The following is a 16956-nucleotide window of genomic DNA, read 5'->3' on the forward strand; positions in this document are numbered from 1 at the left end:
TGTATCTGAATAATATCTGAATGTGTACCTCTGTTGTTTCTTTTAAAATGCATTCATAATAGCTATAGCAATGTGTTATCAATGCAGGTCAAGTAATTCATTTTTAAAGTTAAAGGTATTTTTGCTTCTGGACAGGAAAACAATAATCTCAGGTGATCTGAAATATAAGCCCCACCCAACTATGTCCATAGCAGATTTTGAAGGGCTCTGTGAGTATTATTATTATTATTATTATTATTATTATTATTATTATTATTTCCTGTCCTTCCTCCCAGGGTACCAAACATTAAAAGATTAAATCAGTACAATAAAAAACACATTGAAAACAATTAAGAACAATCTAAAAATGTTTAGAATATCTAATTTTTTTAAAAAATCAACCACAGACCCTCACAGTTATTAATTTTATGGCTGTCATGGCCAGTATATTTGAGCCATCAAATGCCTAGGCGAATAGGAATGTTTTAAAATTTCTTATAAATTTCAATAATGAAGGAGACAGATGTACTTTGCCAGGAAGGGCATTCATGAAACCAGATTTAGGGAATGACCTGCCATGTGCATGACATACTGAGACAGCCCTGTGGTTATCATGGCACCCGTGAGGTCATGAGCCGGCCTAGGCAAGGCAGATTCGACATTGATAGTGAAGTTCTTCAGCACTATACTAGAGAGTGCCACTGCCAGCTTTGTCAGGGAGGTTGTTTGGCACCTGAATGATCAATAAACCAGGAAGATTCCTGTTCTGCCTCTGCTACCCAGCACCAAGTAAAAACCCTCACATCCAGCTCCCAGACAGACTTCCCTCCTGTGGAGAACAATGGAATTTCTATGGAAGTTCCTTCCCATCCCTCTGACGTTGACTGGTTCTGCACAGAATATCCAGGTGGGAAAGCTGGGTAAGGTCAGTCCCTTCCAGCTCACCTTATAAGACAGCCTTGATGACTGCCTACCAACCAATGGTGTCCTTCAAAGATCCATGCTCCTCCGACTCACGCCTGATCTCCCACATCTCTCACGATGCATCTCTCACAACTGATCATCACAGGTTCCCCTCCTTCCCATCACGGCTTGACATTGTGTGGCTTCCCCAAAGCATGTCTTACTTTCTCCAATGCTCTGTGAAGGGCAGCTTTCATGTCTGCATTCCTCAGGGTGTAAATGAAAGGGTTGAGCATAGGGGTCACCACGGTGTACATGACGGTGGCAATCTTGTCCTTGTCCCCAGAGTAGCTGGAGAGGGGTCGGAAGTAGACTCCGATCGCCGAGCCGTAGAAGAGGGTGACCACAGTCAGGTGAGATGCGCAGGTTTGGAAGGCCTTGCTCCGGCCTTGGGAAGAAGACACCCGGAGCACAGCTCGGAAGATAAAAGCATAGGAGATGAGGATGAGGATGAAGTTCCCTATTACAATGCTGCCACCTTCGTAGAAATTCAGTATCTCATTGAGGTTCTTCTCAGAGCAAGCCATCACCAGCAAAGGCTGGGAGTCGCAGAAGAAATGGTGGATGTGGCGAGGGGAACAGAAAGAGAGCCTGGACATCAGCACAGTGTGGAGCAAGGAGTGGAGGTGGGCTAGCAGCCAGGCAATGAACACCATCACATGACACCGCATTGAGCTCATCACCAAGGAATAGTGCAAGGGCTGGCAGATGGCCACAAAGCGGTCAAAGGCCATGGAGCCCAGGAGGAAGTTCTCAGTGATGGCGAAGGCCACAAAGAAGTACATCTGGGCCAGGCAGCCAGCATAGGCAATGTTCTTGTGGCCTGTGTGAAGGTTGCGCAACATCTTGGGAATGGTGGTGGAGGTGAAGCAAACATCCACCAAGGAGAGGTGACTGAGGAAGAAGTACATGGGGGCATGGAGGAGCTGGGCATCGGAGCGGATCAGGAGGATAATCAGCAGGTTCCCCAGCAAGTTCAGCAGGTACAGGGTGAGGAAGAGAGCCAAGAAAAGGCGGTCCTGCTCTTGCCCACTGGACAAACCCAGCAGGATAAAATCAGGCTGGCTGGTGTGGTTCTCACTTTCCATGGGTTTGAGCTGGGGAGAGAGAACCACAGAAAAATAAGCTGAAAGCTGGGAGGGGTGCAATGATAGGTAACTCTGTAGCTCACTTCAGTCCATCCAGCCACCATCATGTAATCCACGCTGACTCCCACCCAAGCACATGGCCTGACAGCTGTCCCCAAGTTTACCTCTGGCATCTCCTTTAGTTAAAGAATTTTAGATGGCAGAACTGCCCCATTCCCTGGAGAGGCACTGTCGGACAGGCTAGGCTAGTCATCTTCGATCTTTTCAGACCTTCAAGACCAGTCTGCACCACAGACCCCATTTTCAATTGTTATATCAGGAGTGGGGAACCTCTGGCTTGCAGGCTAAATTTGGCCCATGAAGGTTTGCCCAAAATACCTTCTCTGCATCAGCTGATTTGTTATACACTTATCTGGGAGAAGGTCTAAAAAGCTGGTGGGAATTAAAATGGGATATAAACATTGAAGAGGATAAATGGAACAATTTATGGATAAAAGCACCATATAAATCTCTGTCAGCAACTACTAGGGCACATTCACTAAAAACTGTGCAGGGATGTTATTTAACACTGAGGTGCCTACATAAAGCACAATAGCTCTCTATTATGTTGGAGATGATGCCAAATCGTAGGTACATACAAACATATGAGATGGGAATGTTTGCAAAAACTGAAGGTGGCAAGGGGAAAGGAAAAAACAATATGATTTTTTACACTGTATGGGGTGATTTTATTAAATATACAAAACAGAACACAGACGAGAAATACCTACAACATTTATTGCAATGTGGTATAGACACAGCCCAACAAGACAACAACAAAAATCCACCATACATACATTGTATTCCTGCACATGGCAGTAAGACCTCTGACACTGATTGCCTGAACTGTCACATCACAAAATGTTCATGAACCCTCTGAATGCGCAGAGAGGGAGCAGCAACAGAATGTGCACCTTCTTAGCTTCTGTGGCAGATGGGAAAAAACTACACACTGGGCTGGACTGAAAACCTAGTACAGAGTTCAGTGATAGGAAACTCTGTGTGGGGCAGGTGAGGATTGAGGAAAAGGGAATGAGATGAGGATACAGATTAGGGTGCTTGAGGGGGGAGGTGCAGAACAGGAAGTGGACTGAGAAGTATGGACCTAACTGAATAGGAAGGAAACTGATGTCTAGGGGCAAGCAGGGTTTAAGGGAATTGAGGAGCTGATGAAAAAAGCCAACAATAAGAGAGAGTGCTGTGAGAAAAACCAAAGCAGCCCAGAGGCAGTTTGGTTGGGTTGGGGCTGAACTTCACATCTTGATGTGGCTTAAGTTTGCAGGCTTTTTGCTACTATTGTTTTGATGAGCCTGCATGTGATTTTATTGTTTTTATGTTGATTTTATTGTACCTTGCCTTTGGAGCTTTTTACTGAGAGGCAGTATATAAGGGCTCATCTACACCTATCTTTGCCCCGCATTGCTAGGCACAGGTCTGGGCTTTCCAGACCCATGTCTGAGCACTTTCTTTTTGGCTCGGAACTTTCCTTGTGAAAACCTGCTCTTTACTGCTGAATCGGATCAAACAACAATCCACAGAAAACCCCAATTGCCATTTGTTCTGATTCAGCTGTAAAGATCAGGATTTCTCAGGCAAAGGGGGGAAAGTCCTTGGACATGGACCGGCATAGTCTAGAAAGCATGGGGCAAAAAGAAAGTGTGGATGAGCTCTAAGTCTTGGGAAAGAAGACCTGAATAGCCATTCATGCCAACCCCTTCTTGTACACAACTGTACATGTACTCACAAAGGTCTCATATGTTCACCCCATTTTTAAAGGGGGCTAAGAAAGTAAATAGAAGGATTGGGGAGTTTGAGAAAGACAGAAGGAAGAGTCCTAATCCAGCCTCCCTCCTTATTTCCTATGGCTCCCCCCCCCATACCTGCTTCCACCTGTCAAATACTGTAGGAGTTTCAGCTGTTTAGCCCTTGGGATCCTGATGGTATTAAGAAGGTGGTGGTTGCAGCACCGCTTCTCTGTCTGTAACTGGGACAGCAGATACTGTAGTGGAGACTCAGCCTTCTCCTAAAGTCATAGGCAGGATGCATCCTCAGCAGTATTCCTACTGTAATTGGAATAAGGAGGGGTATATGAGCTGTTAATAGTCAATGCAGCAGCTAGTGGCATGCATAGCACAACAGGGTTTTGTTTTTGTGTTGTTGTTTTTAACAGGGTGCATCACATCAGCTAGGGACTTGTTAGCAGAATAGGGTGGCCTCAGTGGAATCCCACCCCCCAAGTTCTGCACTTATTTGGACTTCAGATCAGACCATGTATGTTCAAAATAGTGGAGAAACACAGTCTTGAAATCCTGCAGGACTTTCTGTCATTTTCCTAAGTTTGTAAAATGCTATACACTCATTTTCATGTTTCCCTTTACAATAACCCTATGGTGTGGTTGTGGGGGGGGGGGGAGGTTGGAGCCCCTGGACCTTCAGACACTTCTGAACTACAATTCCCATCATCCATGGCCATTCACTGTGCCTCCTAGGCCTGATGGGAGTTGCTGTTCAGCAACGTCTGGAGAGCTGAAGGTTCCCTGCTCCTGGCCTTGGGGTAGCTCACACTTACTCTCTTTTGAAGAAGGTGAACTGAGCTCTAAGGCCACTCAAACGAGTCTATTGTTGAACTGCAATTTGATGCCTGGTTCCTTGGCTGTCCATAGCCACTGGACCATCATCTTTGGGTACCGTATTTTTCGCCCCATAAGACGCACCGGCCCATAAGACGCACCTAGATTTTTTGGGGGAAAATAAAGGAAAAAAAATTTATTTCCCCCCCCAGGTGCGCTGCGCTACACCAGGAGCTTGGGGCGTGCGGAGCTCAGCGCGCCCCAAGCTTCTGCGTGCCGGCAAGGTCTCCGCTAGCGTGGGAGAGCCGGGCGCCTCTCCCAGGGCTAGCGGATCGCTGCGCTATACCAGGAGCTTGGGGCGTGCTGAGCTCAGCGCGCCCCAAGCTTCTAGGTGCGCGCCAGCAGTCCGCTAGCCTTGGGAGAGCCGCGGGGCTCTCCCAGGGCTAGCGGATCGCTGCGCTATACCAGGAGCTTGGGGCGTGCTGAGCTCAGCGCGCCCCAAGCTTCTAGGTGCGCGCAAGCAGTCCGCTGCCGCCCCAAGCCTCGTGCACCCGGTGGGACCTCCTGCCGGGTGCGCGAGGCTTGCAGACACTCGCCCGAAGCAGGGGGAGCCCTCCCGAGGGCTCCCCGTGCTTCGGGCGACAGGCTGCCGCCCCAAGCCTCGCGCCCCCGGTGGGACCTCCTGCCGGGCGCGCGAGGCTTGCAGGCATTCGCCCCATAAGACGCACCCCGATTTCCCCTTCATTTTTGGAGGGGAAAAAGTGCGTCTGATGGGGCGAAAAATACGGTATTTTCTCTTTGTGAGGTTTCTCTCCCTGGTTCCATCTTGATGCATGGGATTCCCACCTCTCAGAAGCAGCTGAGGGAGAGAGAGCCTGATGTTAGAAGGAGGCAGATGATTTCAGCGGCAGTGGGATCAGGGAGAGGGAGGAGGACAAGGAGCCCATTGGACCAGGGAAGGAGGCTATCAGCAACTCTTTGCAACACAGAACCAGAGATCAAAACCCACAGCTCATTCACGCCTCGCTGTTAATACCCTTAGAGGGTCCATAGAGTTTCAATTCAGGACAGTTTGGTGGGGCAGTCTGGGGTCACCACAGGCAAGGGGAATATTTGTCTTCCTTTCTCCTCTGTTGAGTGATTGGTTGTAATTCACTCACCCCATGCCCTCCAACATTTCACTGATGAAAATAGAGACCTCCCATTCCATAAGGCTGATTTTACTATTTATACCCAACACATCTTTCTGAGTTGCCCCAGCCACTCTGGGCAGATTCCAACATCTATAAAAACATAATCAAACATTAAATATTTTTAAAAAACCCATTCCTATACAGGATTGCCTTTAGATGGCTCAGGGGTCAGATAACTCCATACCCTCCAACATTTCTCCAATGAAAATAGGGACATCCTAAGGAAAAGTGGGGAAAGGATCAGATCAGAAACCGGGACAGCTTCTCTAATTCAGGGACGTCCCTGGAAAATAAAGACACTTGGAGGGTCTGTCATACAGAGAAAAGCAAAGAGTAAGAGTAAGACAGTAAGAGCTGTTCGAGAGTGGAATTTGCTGCCAAGGAGTGTGGTGGAGTCTCCTACTTTGGAGGTCTTTAAGCAGAGGCTTGACAACCATATGTCAGGAGTGCTCTGATGGTGTTTCCTGCTTGGCAGGGGGTTGGACTCGATGGCCCTTGTGGTCTCTTCCAACTCTATGATTCTATGATTCTATGAAAGTGCTACACTTACACTGTGGTCAAAACTCCCCCCTCCCATTGGGTACCTTGGTCTTCATCAGCTCGGACAGTATGTAGAATATTGTGCTTCCCTATGCGCACAGCCAAAGATCTCTGCACAATGATCAACGTGCACCATATTGTATGTATGTCTTATTGGCTTATCTGTATTGGGATGTCTTTGTTTTCAAAGAAAGGTTTTGTGTGAATGGCCACAGTCAATTAATTATTCTTTATTTCATAAAACAACAACATGTAAAAAACACACCAAAAAATACCTCAAAAGGTAAAACAGTAAAAATTAAGAAAAAATTACAAATACTACGTGGGGCTACCTTTGAAACTGCAATTACAGTAATCCAGAATGCAGCAGCTAGACTGGTGACTGGGAGCAGCCGCCAAGACCATATAACACCAGTCCTGAAAGATCTTCATTGGCTCCCGGTACGTTTCCGAGCACAATTCAAAGTGTTGGTGCTGACATTTAAAGCCCTGAATGGCCTCGTCCTGTATACCTGAAGGAGCGTCTCCACCCCCATCGTTCAGCCCGGACACTGAGATCCAGCGCCGAGGGCCTTCTGGCGGTTCCCTCATTGCAAGAAGTGAGGTTACAGGGAACCAAACAGAGGGCCTTCTCGGTAGTGGCGCCCACCCTGTGGAACATCCTCACTTCAGATGTGAAGGAAATAAGCAGCTATCCTATCTTCAAAAGACATCTGAAGGCAGCCCTGTTCAGGGAAGTTTTTAATATTTAATGCTGTATTGTTTTTAACACTTGATTGGGAGCCACCCAGAGTGGCTGGGGAAACTCAGCCAGATGGGAGGGGTATAAATAATAAATTATTATTATTCAATTATTATTATTATTATTATTATTATTATTATTATTATTATTAACATCTGTACATCATAGACTTCAATTCATTGTTGTCGATAGACTAAATTGTCAAAAAACTCATAAAATACCAGACATTTTAACAATAATTTTTCTTCCAAAGCATCCTTTCCATATTTCATACATTTTAAATCTGTTGCATAAACATATCTACTTGTTTGGTATTAAAGGAAAGATATCTATGTCATTTTCCTTTTACATGAATTATTTACAGAGGTTGTTCAAAGGCTGCTACTGAATTTAAGCTATAGCAAATGTTCTTGAGGTACCGTAATTCTTGAAAATTTTCCAATTTGAAATAAACTCTTGCTTAGGCTTGTTTTTGATCTTTTCTGAAAGATTGTCTAGTTCGGTGTATTCTACGAGCTTCATTAGCCACTGTGATCTAGAGGGGATTTTATCACTTTTCCAATATGTACCCTCGCAGCTACTGTGGCATATAGAAAGATCCTTCTTGAATTCCGGGGAATATTGGAGCCCATAATACCGAGTAAGAATGATTCTGGCTTTTTAAGAAGAGGTGCTTTTAACATTTTTCAAAATTCTAAATAAATATCATTCCAAAAGACTTTGATCTTTTTACACTCCCACCACATTTGATACATGGTACCACCTGGTTCTCCACATTTCCAGCAGGTATTTGGGACACCAGAAGTGCAACATCTCTCTCTAGTGGCTCATTCTGAAACAACTGCAACCCATCATAAGCCCAGTAAGCCAGAAATAGACCAGAATCCTGCAGATATTAAACACAATTTCACTTTACAGTACTGTCTTGAGAATGAGGTATTTCCTGGAGCGCGTTTCTTTTCCATCCCTGTGGCTTCTGGGATGATGCAAGAACCAAGCTCTCTCAATTCACTACACCTTGTGCTCAAGATAATTCTGTCATTCCACAAAGATCACAAGGAGAAACTTCGTTTAGTGGCAGTGGGGAAAGCGACGACATGTACAGGCACCGATTTGTGCAGGGGTTGAGTTCTAGGTCATTGTGCCTGATGGTGGAATGTGCATCAACTGGCCCACCCCGTTAGGCCCCACACCCTTTCCTGGCCACTTCTGGGTTGCATGTCAATTGGACGCATATAAATTGGTTGTTGCCTCTACAACAAATTGCAGAAAAGTCCCTGGTTAGAATAGAATAGAATAGAATTTATTGTTTATACCCCACCCATCTGGCTGGGTTTCCCCAGCCACTCTGGGCGGCTTCCAACTAAGTATTAAAATACAGTAGTCTGTTAAACATTAAAAGCTTCCCTAAACAGGGCTGCCTTCAGATGTCTTCTAAAAATCTGGTAGTTGCTCTTCTCTTTGACATCTGGTGGGGGATGTTCCACAGGGCAAGCGCCACTACCAAGAAGGCCCTCTGCCTGGTTCCCTGTAGCTTTGCTTCTCGCAATGAGGGAACCACCAGAAGGCCCTCGGTGCTGGACCTCAGCGTCCCGCCAGAACGATGGGGGTGGAGACGCTCCTTCAGGTATACTGGACCGAGGCAGTTTAGGGCTTTAAAGGTCAGCACCAACACTTTTAATTCTGCTCAGAAACGTACTGGTTGGGATAAAGAAGCAAATATGAGCTCTTAAGAATCAATGGAGCAGCTAGAAGCATGGAACACAACAGTTTGTTGCTGCTGCTTTTTTTACAGAGTAAGATAAAAGGTAAAGGACCCCTGGATGGTTAAGTCCAGTCAAAGGCGACTATGGGGTTGTGGCACTCATCTCGCTTTCAGGCCGTGGGAGCCAGTGGTTGTCCACAGACAACTTTCTGGGTCATGTGGCCAGCTTTACTAAACTGCTTCTGGAGCAATGGGACAGCGGGATGTGTGTCAGAGCGCATGGAAATGTCGTTTATCCTCCAGCTGCAGCGGTACCTATTTATCTACTTGCACTAGTGTGCTTTTGAACTGCTAGGTTGGCAGGAGCTGGGACAGAGCAATGGGAGCTCACTCCGTCACTGGGATTCGAACCGCCTACCTTCCAATTGGCAAGCCCAAGAGGTGGTTTGGACCACAGCGCCACGAGCTACCTATTTTCCCCATTTTACAGAATACATCATACCAGTTTGAGACATGTTAGCAAAATGGAGTGGCCTTGATGGAATTCCACTTCCCACACTCATTGGACTTTAGACTGGACCATGTGTTGTGTTTGATCATGGTCTTTCATGAAATCAATAAAAAAGTGAATGTATGATTAAAGGTAAAGGTAAAGGTACCCCTGCTCGTACGGGCCAGTCTTGACAGGGTTCTGCGCTCATCTCACTCTATAGGCCGGGAGCCAGCGCTGTCTGCAGACACTTCCGGGTCACGTGGCCAGTGTGACAAGCTGCATCTGGCGAGCCAGCGCAGCACACGGAACACCGTTTACCTTCCTGCTGGTAAGCGGTCCCTATTTATCAACTTGCACCCGGAGGTGCTTTCGAACTGCTAGGTTGGCAGGCGCTGGGACCGAACGACAGGAGCGCACCCCGCTGCGGGGATTCGAACCGCCCACCTTTCGATCAGCAAGTCCTAGGCGCTGAGGCTTTTACCCACAGTGCCACCCACATCCCTGAATGTATGATTAGAGGTAAAGTAATATTAGTTTCCTGCCCAGCTAGTATCCTTTCTTTCAGCAAGTACTGATTCTGGTCACATCATTCACTTTACTCTTCCACAGTGTGAGATTTCAACTTGTTGATGCAGCTCCCATGCTCTTCTCCACTGAATATATAAAAGTGACCCAAGGTCTTCTTTTCGAAATTTGTCATTTATTTTAAGAGATTTTCTTTTTTCTGGCAACTCATATCAAACTTCCTTTGCTATAAAGTAACTGTATATCCCAGTTGCTCTCATCACCCACTTAGCCTGCCTCCCCGAAGGCTACTTAAGTTCACTGTAGAATAATTGTAATCTTACTTTTAAAAAGTTTGCTCATTAACTTTTTCATTTGTTTACTTGTAATAATTGGCTGACAGCAGAGGGTGTCTCCTTAGGGGAATCTGGTAGAAAATTAGTTTTATTAGTGAGCAATTCCATAAGGGTTAATTAATAGAGATTTTGTTTTGACTCCAGCACCCCATGATGAGACATGTGTGTATGTTGTAGCAAATCTGCAGGGGACTAAGTCTGATGGTTAGAGTCTGATGGTTTCCCAGTAAGTTAAGTATAACATCTATTGGCAAATATCCTCTCGTAAGTCTAAAACAAAGAACATTAAAAGCTAGCTTTTTTGTGGCATGCGACTCCGTAGCAAAAGCTCACATCATCAGTAGGTATTGAGAAACAGTGGGTATATGATTTAGAAAGAACTTAATCAAAGAGCTCTCAAAGCCGTGTATATAATAAAATTGTAGATAAATCAGAAATCCACAAAAACTATTAAAAACAGGTATATGTAAAATCACTAAAACTTTTAAAATAAAACTAGGTAACTAAACCATATGGCTGGCTAGGCTTGCTGATAGATATCTACCTCCGCTCCTGCCTGACACACACACAGGAGCTGATAGCTTATGTTAGCAGACAGAATGGCTGGATAGTTAATTCTGACTGCTTAGTAGGGTCATCAAACTGTATCTGTATCTAAAACCCTGAGGTCTTGGGAGGTGTATGTGGCTTGCCAGCAGTCGGACAAACATGTAATTCAAGAGCTCCCCTCTTTATGAGTAATAAATAGCATTGATAGCTTTTACATGGATACTTAAATCGATTCTTCATAAAACACCGAAGAGGTGATACAGGAGATAGGTTGAGAGTCATTTCCCCAAAATTAAGCTTAATGACAAAAAAATAGCTTGGCCACTCAGAGCAGTTGAATGAGGATGAAGAAGCTGTTGTGCTCAAAGGTGTGTGTACAGATGTATTGAAAGTTTGGAAATTTTACACTACCTACCTCCTTTAAATCAACATGTCTGAATTGAATTGACTGAAGACTTATGCTTCTAATAAGCACTGAAGACAGTGCTTATAAATGGGCTGTCCCCATCAGAAGCCAAACTGAGTATTGGACAAAGAAGGGGAAATGGCTAAAGCCACAAATATGGCTATAGAACTGGGCCTCTAAGCAGCAACCAGAACCAAAGCGGCTCATGACAGCTACCAGAGATCTACAGGTGGTCAGAAAGAGAAACAAAACAAGCTTTATCCCGAGACATCAGCTGGCAGAGTCCATCATCAGGGTCTGGAATATTTGCTTGCTTTGCAAGCATCCAATCACCATATTAAGGTATTTGATAGCATAGAATGGCCCTTTATGAGCTTGTTCTCTAGATGCTGGATGTTGGAGAGTCTTTTTAACTTAGTAAAACAGAAAAACTCAGAATCAGTGGTGGTGATAAGAATGCTGGCCTCAACTGTGTGAGCAAATCCAAGAGTCAAAGGGGTAAAACTCGAGGGGCTACTCATGTTATTAATCAGTGTGTGGACATGATACTGCTGATTATATACTTTAGAGAGGGATCTAAAAAGTTGTGGGAGTCAAAGTGCGAGACAAAGACTTGAAAGCAGAAAACCTACTGGAGGGAGGGAGGGAAGCCACAGGCTCGGCAGAGCAGAAGGATTTATGTATGTTATTGGAAATACTGTTTAAGGAGAAAATAATAAAAATTTAGATTTAAAAAAAAAGTTGTGGGAGATCTTGTGTCTTAAACCAGGCAGTGTCAGGCACCTGAGAACCATAGTTCCTAAGACAGTTTAGGACAGGAATGTTAGACGAACATGGCCTATCAGCCCTTCTCTGTCTGATGTTGAAACATTCCCCAGGTCACACCCTGCACTGGCCATGCTTTGCATCTTGCGTGTTTTTGCTCAGCTGGCAGAGCATCACCCCTAACTCCTCATAATACAAAATAAAAAAATTCCTTCCAGTAGCACCTTAAAGACCAACTAAGTTAGTTCTTGGTATGAGCTTTCGTGTGCATGCACACTTCTTCAGATACACTCATGCATGCACACGAAAGCTCATACCAAGAACTAACTTAGTTGGTCTTTAAGGTGCTACTGGAAGGAATTTTTTTATTTTGACTATGGCAGACCAACACGGCTACCTATCTGCAACTCCTCATAATACAGTGGTGTTATAGGAAAACCCTTAGGTTTGCTTGGATTGCCAAACAAATATACCAGCCAGGTATATAGGAGCAAAACAGCAGCCTGTAGGCCTGATCTTCATTCAAAAGACTGTTGCAACAGGACTTCCACCCACCTCATGCAAGAAACAGGAAAAAGGCTAGAACAAAGGATGGCTCCCTTTTTAAAAAAATAAGTTTTCCCTTTTACCCACAAACACCTTTTGTGAAGCATCATGCATACATCATAAATACACCATACATGTCACAAACAGGGAGGGGTTTGTGGCAGAAACCGGTTCATCAAGTTTGCCCCCAACCCTCCCTTGCCCTCTACTGCACACCCATCAAGTGATACAATGGAAATATTTACAAGTTCCTGGTGGCAGGTAATCACACTTCTTTGTCCTGAACTAGAGCACAATCCATTCTTGGATGGTCTGCTATTGTCTGTGGGATGACTACCTGTCTGGCACCCATTTGCCAGGATGCCAGTGATTATCTCTTGTGCAAGAGGCTGCTATGTATGTGATCCCAGGTTTCAAAGATTATGGCTTTCTTTACCAGTTTCCCAACTCCCCCCTTTTCCCTGAGTAAAATGAATTTGGAATGGCTCGATCTGAAATAGGCCTGATTGTATATGAATATTTGAAGGTTTTGATGCAAAAGGAAAGGTGAATACTATGTAACCTTGAACAAGATACAATGTAGCAAAACTGTGGTGGGTTTATGGGGATATTTACAAAATTTAATGGTGTTGGTTTGGGCGATGGTCTGGGGGTGCAGCGTCCCATTTAACTGGAAGCAACCCCCCAGCCTTTATAAAAATTCTGGTAACAGTGGTCTTCTGGATATGTTCCAATACATGTTGTAAGACATAAATTGTTTGACAAAGAATGCATTTTGGGAGGAAATAAATCATGTCTCTGGGCAGAGCCTGCCTACAGAGCTCCTTGATAGGGAAACAGAGCTCACAGGAGGCCAAGGTCATGAATATATAGTTGGAGCCCATTGTTTTGTCCTGGGTGGGCCCATAACTGAAGGTTGGGCCCAGCCATTTCAGATGGCCCCAGGGAGGAGTCCCATAATTTGAAGTCTCTTTGGGATGGTTTCAGAGAGAAGCACTGTATTTTGGGTCGGGGTGAGCAATAGAAGGAGCCCAGCAGTTTGGGTAGGATCCAAAGTATAGCCTGGCACAATAGGGTCATAGAATTTAGAATTGGAAGTGAACTTGGAGGTTATTTAGACGGTAGCAGCCAGCCAGATAGAGTGGGGTGGGACACTGTTGCTTACCTGGCTTCTCAATACAGTCATACCTTCAGCTTAAATATTTTCGGGTTGTGCTTCACGGCAACCCAGAAGTAACGGAGCATGTTACTTCCAGGTTTCGCCACTCGTGCATGTGCAGGCGCTCAAAATGACGTCATGCGCATGCGCTGAAGTGGCGAAACACGACCTGCGCACGCACAGACGCATCTTATGTTCACTTCAGGATGCGAATGGGGCTCTGGAACGGATCCCGTTCGCATCCAGAGGTACCACTGTACTGAGGTTGCTGCCAGTACCTGGGAAAGTGAAAGGGAATTGTAACTCTGTGAGGGGTAAACAACAATGCCTAGAATCATTTGAGGTTGGGACATGTGCTATGAATATGCTTTAAAGGTATAGTGTGCCTGCAGCCTACAGCTCCCACTATCCCCTACTATTGGCTGATGAGAACTGTGAGATAACCAACCTCACATAACCAACATTCTTAAGTCTAATTAATGCAGGTAGGGGTTAAAACCATAGAGTAAGCTGTCTTGCCAGGCATAGTTATGTCACTTCCTCTTACTTTGGGAAGAAATAGGTAATCAAGCCTTTGTTCAACACCCAGGGTTGAACTACCTGAGAAGCTCAGTGTGTGAAGAGGTATGAGTGGGTTGCTCCAGCAAAGCCGCATGGCTCTCACCAGCCTCTCTTGGGTTCCTATACCAATTATTAAGAAACTTTCACCGCCTTGTAACTAAGATACGTTTCACCGCTTGTGCAACTTTTCTGACTGATATATGGAAAATGACATGAAGCAGACCTTTGAAGAGTTTATAAATACACCAATTTTTAGCTTGCCAAATATGTGGTCTTTTCCTATGCTGGAGGAAGAGGAAGGGCATGTTTTATAGGTTTAGAGCTCCATGCTTTACTTTGCTGCATATTTTGTAACTTTAAATCTCTGCTGGGGGTCTTTCACCAAAGATTAATTGCCCCAAACTTGGATCTTGGCATCCAGGAATTCTCTTTTCTTTATTTTTTTCTGCACCAACAGGAGCTGGAGTCCAGTATTATTTGTAGGGTCACAAGTTCCCCATTCCTGGAGTATAAGATATGGAATAGCCTAATATATTTCCCATGAAATTCGAACTGTGACCCGTACATGCTGATTCGAGATGGAGCAAAAACCAGGCTTCAAAAATCTGTGTCTCTTTTTCTATCCATATCTCTCCCCCCCCCAATATTTTTTATTGAGCTTGTTTATTAATACAGTTATTCGTTTCATTCTTCAAAACATAATAAGATACATAAAGAAAAACCAGAATAATTCAACATCTTTGAAAATGACTTCCCTCCACCTCATTGCAGGTCCTTACTTCCTCTTTTTCTTTTTAACTGTATCCTATTTCACCTTTTAATTCATTGATCTCACATGGCGTACATTATCTGTCTGTTAAGTAATTTGCAAAAATTAATCAAAGCATATTAGAGATTTTGTTTGGGAAAAATGTTTTTCTAAAAATACTGTACTCTGTAACACTCCCACTCAGTTTTAAATTTTTGTTTTGTTTTGTTTTGTTTTGTTTCTGATTGCCTCTGTCATCTTTGCTAGTTCTAAGTATTCACATAATTTAATTTGCCATTCTTCCTTCCTTGGAATTTTCTCTCCCTTCCAGTTTTTGGCAATCAACTTTCTTGCTGCTGTTGTTGTGTTCAGGAAAACCCTCCTCTTGTCATTTGGAATATCATTTGTCAGAAAGCCTAGAAGGAAGGCTTCCAGTTTTTTTCACAAATGTTTGTTTAAACATTTTTTTAGTTCCTCATAGACAATATCCCAAAAGTTCGTAATTTTTTTCACAGCCCCACCACGTATGGTACATTGTTCCCTCCATTTTCTTGCACCTCCAGTATACGTTTAAATTTGTTTTGTACATTTTGGCCAATTTGCTTGGGGTCATGTACCATCTATAAAACATTTTCATAAAGTTTTCCTTTAGTGTATAACAAGCAGTAAACTTTAGATCTTTATTCCATAATTTTTCCCAAGCAGCCATCTGAATGGAGTAACCAAAGTATTCTGACCATTTAATCATCACATCCTTCACTTTTTCTTCTTTTACTTCCCAATCTAGCAGCAGTCTGTACATTTTAGATAGTATTTTCTTTTTATTCTGTAATACATCTTTTTCAATACCTCTGTTGCAAACCCATTTTTTTGATCAAATTTGAAAATATCAATTAGTTGATGGTACCGCAACCAATCTGTGAGGTGATCTCTGATTTCTTCAAATTTTCTCAATTTGAGTTGGTTTTGTTCCTCCTCTATAATTTCTTTATAGGTTGCCCAATTTCCCCCCATGTTTTTCCTCTTTACTGAGATGGCCTCTAGAGGAGATAACCACCAGGGTGTTTTTGGTTCCAATAGATTTTTGTACCTGTTCCACACCATGTATAGTGATTTCTGTATTATATGATTTAGAAAACCTCTGTGTGCTTTTACTTTTTCATAGCCTAAATAGGCATGCCACCCAAATCTATTGTCCCATCCCTCCAAATCCAATAAGTCAGTATTCTGCAAGATCACCCACTCTTTTGATCCAGCAAAGACAGGATGCTTCATAATAAAGCTTCAGATCTGGTAATACAAAACCCCCTCTATCCTTAATATCAATTAGTAATTTATGTTTAATCCTGGGCTTTTCCCCCTTTCCAAATGAATTTTGATAGCCCCCTCTGCCATTCCCTGAAGCATCCTGTCATCGTCCCCCCACAATTGGAATCATCTGGAATAGAAACAACATCTTCTATCAATAAACTATCATGCCTCCCTTACAAAAGCTGTCCAGCAAGGAATGAGAGATAAAATCCCTCCAGGAACCCCAAGATTAGTGATTTATCACTCCTTCTGATATTTAAATCTAAAACCAAATATAGGAAATGGCCTCCTTGGAGTTCTAAGCATTGATGATTAACTCAGATTGTCTATTTCCCAAGTGACAATGGGCTCTTAAATCCCTTAAGTGACCTCTGGATAGGGAATGGGAAAAGGGTACAATAGAGTGATTCTTCCTTAACATTGCTGGATATGACCTCTTCCAACCAGGCATTCACGTTTGGACAATGAAGCTCCCTCTTCCAACTCTACAAGGAAAAACTAAATGTCAAAGAAGTTGTTTAAAATGGACTCGGAGGCTGGGGGGGGGGGGCGGGAGAGGGGATTTGCCCTGGTGATTTTACCACCACTTTACTATTAGAAGCTGGAGTTGCTACTAGTTGCGGCCCCAGAATACCAGCAGAATTTAGCAATCAGTTGCTGCTGGAAGAATTGACAACCAGCTTGCTTCACTTTACCATTTGATGTTTTGAAGACAGCGCAGAAGGTAGAGCAGGGGATG

At 44.0% G+C, this 16956-nt stretch overlaps 1 protein-coding gene across 1 annotated transcript; it reads right to left on the minus strand.

The window, feature by feature from the left end:
• Positions 1–379: 379 nt before the first annotated feature.
• LOC310696181 (olfactory receptor 1f45-like) lies at positions 380–4395 on the minus strand. Its single transcript, XM_083481340.1, has 2 exons — positions 3950–4395; positions 380–2039 (listed from the first exon to the last, which is right to left on the minus strand). The coding sequence occupies exon 2, from the start codon at positions 2028–2030 to the stop codon at positions 1065–1067; it is 966 nt and encodes a 321-aa protein (XP_083337466.1). The 5' UTR covers positions 2031–2039; positions 3950–4395; the 3' UTR covers positions 380–1064.
• Between the last annotated feature and the right edge of the window lie 12561 nt (positions 4396–16956).

The sequence above is a fragment of the Podarcis liolepis genome, assembly GCF_965112155.1.
Source record: "Podarcis liolepis genome assembly, chromosome: 17".
NCBI lineage: Eukaryota > Metazoa > Chordata > Lepidosauria > Squamata > Lacertidae > Podarcis > Podarcis liolepis.